We start from the raw sequence: 7,173 nt of genomic DNA on the forward strand, positions 1-7,173 counted from the left end.
GCCGGGGCCCGTGCGCCAAAGAACTAATTTCATTTATGTCAATAAATCTTTGCTAATCGCAACAATTCTCTATGTGAGTCTCCAGGCTGAAATCCTTTATGTCGCAGAACACAAAGGTTAAATAGGCGGGCTAAAGTTCAAGTGAGTGTTCAAGATTTAAAATAAGAAGAATAGTGGGCAAAAACTGCAGCCGTTGGAGATTCAAATTAGAACCACTGTTGACCAAATGTAAAAAAAAAAAAAAATGTCTGTTACATTTGGTAATGAGGAGTTTTAAGAATGGCATTCATTAAGATGTTTTGGCATTCAGGAAATTAGTAACTGAGACAAAAATATATATTTATTTTGTTTTTTAAGGACATATATGGTACGGTAGTGTGGTAAATTGGGGCTGATTTGCTGTTTTAGAGACTGGACGATTTGCCATAATTTATGAAACAAACAGAAATCTGTTAGTCAAAAAAGTCTTTTGTCTGCACTAAACGGGCACAAATATATACAAATTCCACAAAAGTAGATTTCAGCCTGTATCCCAGAATCTAGATTAGACTTAGACAAATTTTATTGTCATTATGTATACACAGAATGTATAAAAAAAAAAAATAGATTTCCTTTAGCACAGCTTTTCAGACAGAAAATTAACATTTCCATTTCTTAAAGTGCAGCAGTGATCAAATGTAAACAATGTGGGAGGAAAAAAAAACACATGGTGTAAAAAAATGCATTGATATTGAAGTTCAGAGCATTAATATATATGGTGCAAATATGCAGTCATTTTTGTTTGGTGTTATCAGTGTGATGCAGAGTCTGTGACATGATTTAGAGTTTTTTTTTTTTTTTATTATCAAGTAATGTTTTTTTTTTTTTTTTTTTTATTATCAAGTAATGTAGAAAATTTCCAGAAAAATCGAAACCCAGCAACCAACTCTTTCTCTTTTTATTCATTAAGGTTGTATGTTCTAACATCAGTTTAACATAAAAAAAAAGCTTTAAATTGATCATTAACAGAAGTTAACAGTTTGACCATGTGTGGTAGTTTAGTTGCAGCTGCAGGCCACAGCTTAGTTTTCTTTGAGGGATTTGTTCATGTGTGACTGCGTTTGAATCTGAGCTCGTTGTTTCAGCTCAGAGAGTGCCTGCATCAAGGAGGCACAGACAGGAAGTCAAACTTTTAATTATTCAGGAGAGGTGTTATCAAAGCTCTCTTCTCATTCTCCAGCCTCATTTGTTTCGTTTCTTTTCCTTCTTCACGGTAGTCAGTTGAAAAAAGGGGGTTTTATTATTATTTTTTCATTTTGTCTTGAGCTTATGAACCAACTTTATCCTTCTTTGTTTATTCTTTCTGTATTTGTCTTCTTCTTTTTCCTTAATTTACCTTTTCCTGTTCTCCTCTTGATAATATCATTCTGTCTTTCACTCCATCAAGTAGAATGGATGTAATGGTCTTTCCCTTTTTCTATATTCACTCATGAAGACAGAGAATAGCATTGTAACTGAAATATCATTTTAAATCAGTTCCACTTCACAGTGGCATAATTTAAAAAGAATTGTAAATCTTAAACTTGTTTGTACTCCTGCTTGGCCTCTCTGCCCCTTCACTTAGATGGGAAATAACATTATTTTCCCCTTTCCTCAGCCAAAGTCCTTCTGTTTCTGTGCTGCTATGCCTAACCTCATCACACAGATCTCCGCTGTGTCCAGATCTCCTAATGACAGCGGTATCAATTGGTGTCAGTGGGACCGCTCACATCTGAAGCCCCCTCCATCATATCATTATATATTTAATATTTTTTATTTTTTACTTTCACTGTTACAGTGATCACCGTTAAAAAAAAAAAGGCTTTCTCTGTCTTTTTATAATTACATCCATAAGCTTACAGATGCAACACACACACCATCTGAGGTGTCATTTCTCATTTCTCCTGCAGAGCAACACTGCCCTCTTTGGGCTGATTATCTCAGGTAATCAGAAACTCCTCAAGGAAATGGAAAGTTATCACGTTTGCATCTGGACACTTGCATCTATTAAACCAGGAGAAACATTTCTGCTCATTTGAATGTATTTTTTTTAATTGTCACTTATAAGATTGGTTGATGCATTTTTCTTGTGATTCAAGAAAAAAATAATTAAGCTTTTGCAAATTTTGATAAATTTTGAAATGAATGCATACGTTGTTTCACGTTATTTAATTGTTGACATAAAAAAAACAATTTGTTTTGTATTTTTCTATTAATAAGAAATCTTTATCCAGTTGTTTTTTAACTGTAGTTTGAAGGTTATAGCATTTGTCTGTTTTAAATATTTGGCAGCGTTGAGACTCATGCATGGACACTTTTAGTACAAGAGCATCCTGTGACGGCTTGCTGCTTCATTCAGTCTTGGAACAAATGACATTACTTGCTGTGTGGATACATTTACTACGGTAGAGCACACCCACACACACTAATAAGCACACCTAGTTTGACAGTTAAACAGTGTAACACTGCCTTATGCCTCAACCTTAGTGCTTTTGTATGGCTGGCAGATTTCTTTTATTAATTCAAACACGGAGCAGCATTGTCAGGGCATTTGCACACACACACACACACACACACACAGACAAATTGATCAGAAGTAGAGCTAAGCGTGGCAGGCTGTGGGTTACGCTAAGCAGGCCAAGCAGCAGAGAAGGACGTGAGGAAGATGCGGTGAAGCTATGTGGGTTGAACTTTGGATCTATATGCATGCATGTTTACTGCGATGAGTTCTTTCACAGGGTCTTTTAAACACGTGTGCATGTTTGGTTACAGCATTACCTGCCTGAGACCAAGTTTTTTTTGTTTTGATTTGTTTTTTGTCACCAGGCCTCCAAGCATTAAAAACTGGAGAATTTCTTTTATGTTTAATCATAAAAGCATCAAAGGATTTTTAATCATGCATAATCTTTCCTTATAGTTTCACTAAAAATATGCATCACACTTTAAAGTATTTAAAGTTAAAATGCAATAAATTAAAATATATATAAAGAAGCTCCGTTATTATGAGAAGTAATTCACTAGGTCTCCACAAAGATTTATTTTAAAGTAAGTTATTAGCGTGAAACGTTTTCTCTGTCCCTATGTAGCGCTGAATAAAGCAGAAAAAAGAATTCAACACACTATATTATGCAGTCATCCTTTTGAAATGTCAATTGAGTTCTTTCATTTCTCCTTTGAATTTGATTTGCAAGCTGTTGTATGCTGTCAGTTAAGTGAATGACCATAAAATACCCAGTCAACCCTCGTGGCAGCACTAAGAATTTGCATTCTTCCTCTCGGATCCACCTCACATCAAAAGCCAGGCATAAAATATACATCTGCATGAAAAAGTTGTTTCCAGTATAACTGGATCGTTTGCTATATTGAATTTTTAGCAACTTCTGGTATTGAAATATATAGGAAAAGCTGATTTTATGTGGTCCGTCTTAAAGTACCTTTCAGAGGCTTTTTTTCATTTAGTCTGCATAGCTGGTGCCTATAAATAAATCATGTCTGGACAATGTAGCCTAAATGCATACAGAGGTATCATAATTATCATAGATCAAAAGCTGATGACATTACAGCGTTAGACCAGTCCTATCCCATGTCAGTTCCACGGCTGCCCATCTTTACGTTGTTTCATTATTGAGTTATGGCATGCATAATTTAACACCGACAGATATGGATCCATCCGTTGAGAGTGAGGAAAGAGCTGAGGAAGAGAGAAACGCAGGACAACTCCTCTGTTTTTTTTGACTATTTTTTTTTTGTTTACAGTTTCAATTATATCCTTGCATACGTAGATATAGGTTTGCAATGTAATGTTTAAGACAGTTTTATAAATGCTTATACATGCACTAGAGTTACCATTTAATTAGTCCTTGGTTATGATTGTTCATGTGCTACAGGTTTGCAGCCATACTCGGACTACAGTTTTTTGGTGGTGGCATGTACGACTGTAGGATGTGCAGCCAGCGAACCTTCTACAGGACGCACAATGCAAGCCTCGCCTAGTGGTATGCCCCCTCCCACACACACACACACACACACACACACACACACACACACACATACCATTACAATGCAAACACATCTTTAATACTTTGTAGAAGCTGTAAAATCTTTGTTGTACATCTCTCCCAGAACTGAAGTTAAGGCCTTTTGTGGTTTAAACTTTTAATCGGGAATATAGTCTTTAAACAATATAGTCTTTTTTAAATTATTTAATCTTCGGAATAAAGAGAATTTTGTTGAAATAATTCCCCAAAGTACATTTTTATTTTTGGATGGGGAATTTTTTTTTATTTGAAGTTTTGTTTTGAATTGAATTGAATTTTTCTGGTGCTATCCACCCCCTAAGTTAATTCCGATGCATGTTCTGTGTGATTTAAAGGTTTCGTTTATTGATGACCTTAAATAAAGTCTTTCCCCTTCATGCTCATGAATCTGTGTTACATTTTTAAATCAGATTTTTCTTAATGTTTCTTATATTTTTTTAATTGAGAAAAAAAAAATCTATGTCTAATTCTTGGATTTTTTTTTTACTCTTTACATTTATTCTAATTTTCAAATGCCAGCTTGCTCAAAATAAAGAAGTCAAGTTCTAAATATCAATAGATACACTTTTCTACACTCATTCTTCCTCTCCTCTAAATTCTGAATATTTTAGGTGTGTGGTCCAGCCCTAGACACCTGGTATTAAACACATCCACTGTGGAACTGTACTGGGATCAGCCATCTCAGCCTAATGGGAATGTGTTCCAGTACACTCTTATAAGAGATGGTCGCACTGTTTTTACTGGAGATTACAGGGACCAGAATTATACTGATACTGGACTCCTGCCAAATCACAGGTGAAGTATTGTCACACATGAAAACTCGCATGAAAAGAACTTGGTGCCCAGGTGGATCAGTGATGACTTTTAGTGCCTGTATCTTAACTTTTCCATATGTTTATGTAAAGGTCACCCTTGTTTTTCTCTTTCCCATAATTCTGACCATGTCTCTCTCGGGGCGACGCTCTGTACATGTCTGTTTGTGTCATTTAATGAGCAAATATTTGACATACAAATGACAGATGCAAACATTATCCTGCTTGCGAATTAAAATCATGAATCAGATTTGGCATTTGCTTGCACATGGCAGCAGAGCGTAGATTTTATTTATCTGTTTATTTTCATTTAACCTTTATTAATCCCCTTGCCTTTTTTTAATTACAAAATAGATTTCCTGCATTAATTAAAGAACTGTTTAATGGTACCTTTTCTCCTTCCTCCTCAGCTTTTCCTCAATTGAGACAATTTCTCTCTCACCCAAATAGAAAAGTTGGGGTAGCATCACCCTTTACTCCCACCTTGCCAGTACTTGCGCATAAGAGAAAAAGAAGGGAGCGAGGAGATAGGACTGCATGTGTGTGTGACGTTTAATTTTCCCTAATTCTAGATAGTCTGCCAGAAGGCATTCCTGTCCGGACCCTTCGCTTCTCATCACTTGTCTTGCCTCCCATACCCCACAGCCCTCAGCGTCTATCCCTCCCTTCCCTGCTATCATTTCCCTCTTACCTCATTCTCTTCCTCTTTGCCTTCTTTTCCCAATTTAACCCTGAACCAAGAATTACACAGGGAGCACCGGCCCCATTATCCGGGCTGACTCGTGTGTGCGCGTGCAAGCGTGCAGTGTGGCACTTCTTTGAGCCCGCGCATGGGACAGCTCAAAGTGGCCATTGATTATTTATGACAATGTTGATTAGCTGTCACTTTGCTTGGGCAGCCCAGGAAGTGTCTAAGATGACGAGAGAATTAACCTATTCCCTCTGGCTGGCCCCACAGGACACACACACACACACACTCTCTCCAATTTCCATCCAAACAGATGCAAATGCTCCATTCTCTGATTACCTAATATCCACACACACACACAATTTTACTTTTGATATCCCAAGGCGGTGTTTACATTTAGGTAAATATCTTCCAGTGATGAAGTGTTGAACTTCATTCTCCCACTGAAACCGTATGCCATGATAAAATTCTTCCTCTTCATTGCACTCTGTCTCTTCTTCAGCCCCTCCCTTCAATGATGCCTTTCCCTGTCTCTCTCTCTTTTTCCTTTCCCCAGTTAGTGTGTCTCACTGATGTGTATTTATTTATGTTTTTCTGTGTGTCTGTGCTTGTGTGTGAAAGCAACGTATGACTAGTTTTAATATGTTTTCCTGAGTGCGTTCTAACCCAGTGCCGAGGCGCTAATGGCCTCCTGTTTAAAACGCTCGGCACATGAACAATAACCCAACATCACCGCCTATTAATGCATGTGTGCTGGAGTTTATAGCAAATTAAAGGCTTTTAATGTTAAATGGTGGCCCTCTTACACAGTTAATGCAGGACCCGGCACCAAGCAGCCACATGCTCTTAAAAGGGAAATCTATCTTATGATGTCATGAGCAAGAGAGACTGAGAGGGGGTCGAGAGAGGCACTAAGACCCATGATAGAGAGAGGAAGAGGTAAACCTTTGAAACAAAGGAGAAAGAAATAATAACACTGAACAAAAGTGTCAGTTTCAGCATGCATGTAGACAGACGTGTGTGTCCTTTGAATTTAATAAATATGCTCCAAAAATTGTCAGATATAAAAAATAAAAAAAAATCTCTAAAGGTAGCATCATACGTACATACTCCACAAGAATCAACGATGGCAGAGGAGGCAGTTTTAGGATGGAAGAAATAGACGGAGAATAAAATGCTTTGTATTATTTAGAAGATGTTTCATAGAAATTTTAATATTTGCTTACCGCCTCAGCCACACCATCCTCAAAACTATTCATAATGTAACAGATCACAGTACAGATTTTAGAAACCAATGGTGGGGGGACTCTGCTTTTCCTATTTGGCAACATCCATCTAAATCCTTACCAATCTCTCAATTGTGTTTTTTTGGACACGCTGCGAAAGAAAAGGTTCTATCCATACGATGTGGAAATGCAACCAAGATCTGTAATACCTTCTCTTCCAAAAAAACATATAGGTTAGCCTGACGTAGTCCGACTCAATTCTAGTCAGAATATGAGTCTGATGCTGCTCCATACAGCTGTGATTATGGGGCGTGTTTTGAACGAACCAGGAAAAAAAATGCCTCTGCACTCAATTGGATAGACCTACAACCAATAAGAGCAACGGAGTGCGT

General features: G+C 37.2%; 1 protein-coding gene across 1 annotated transcript in view; it reads left to right on the top strand.

Moving 5' to 3' along the window:
- Positions 1–7,173, top strand: part of LOC107097822 (usherin-like) — a 173,697-nt gene that overhangs the window by 112,254 nt on the left and 54,270 nt on the right. Inside the window, exons 37-38 of the mRNA XM_015395130.1 lie at positions 3,906–4,013; positions 4,667–4,850. Coding sequence (XP_015250616.1) covers positions 3,906–4,013; positions 4,667–4,850 — 292 coding nt within the window. The remainder of the gene's footprint in view (positions 1–3,905; positions 4,014–4,666; positions 4,851–7,173) is intronic.

This window comes from Cyprinodon variegatus, unplaced genomic scaffold (genome assembly GCF_000732505.1).
Source record: "Cyprinodon variegatus isolate N-32 unplaced genomic scaffold, C_variegatus-1.0 Scaffold726, whole genome shotgun sequence".
Lineage (NCBI taxonomy): Eukaryota > Metazoa > Chordata > Actinopteri > Cyprinodontiformes > Cyprinodontidae > Cyprinodon > Cyprinodon variegatus.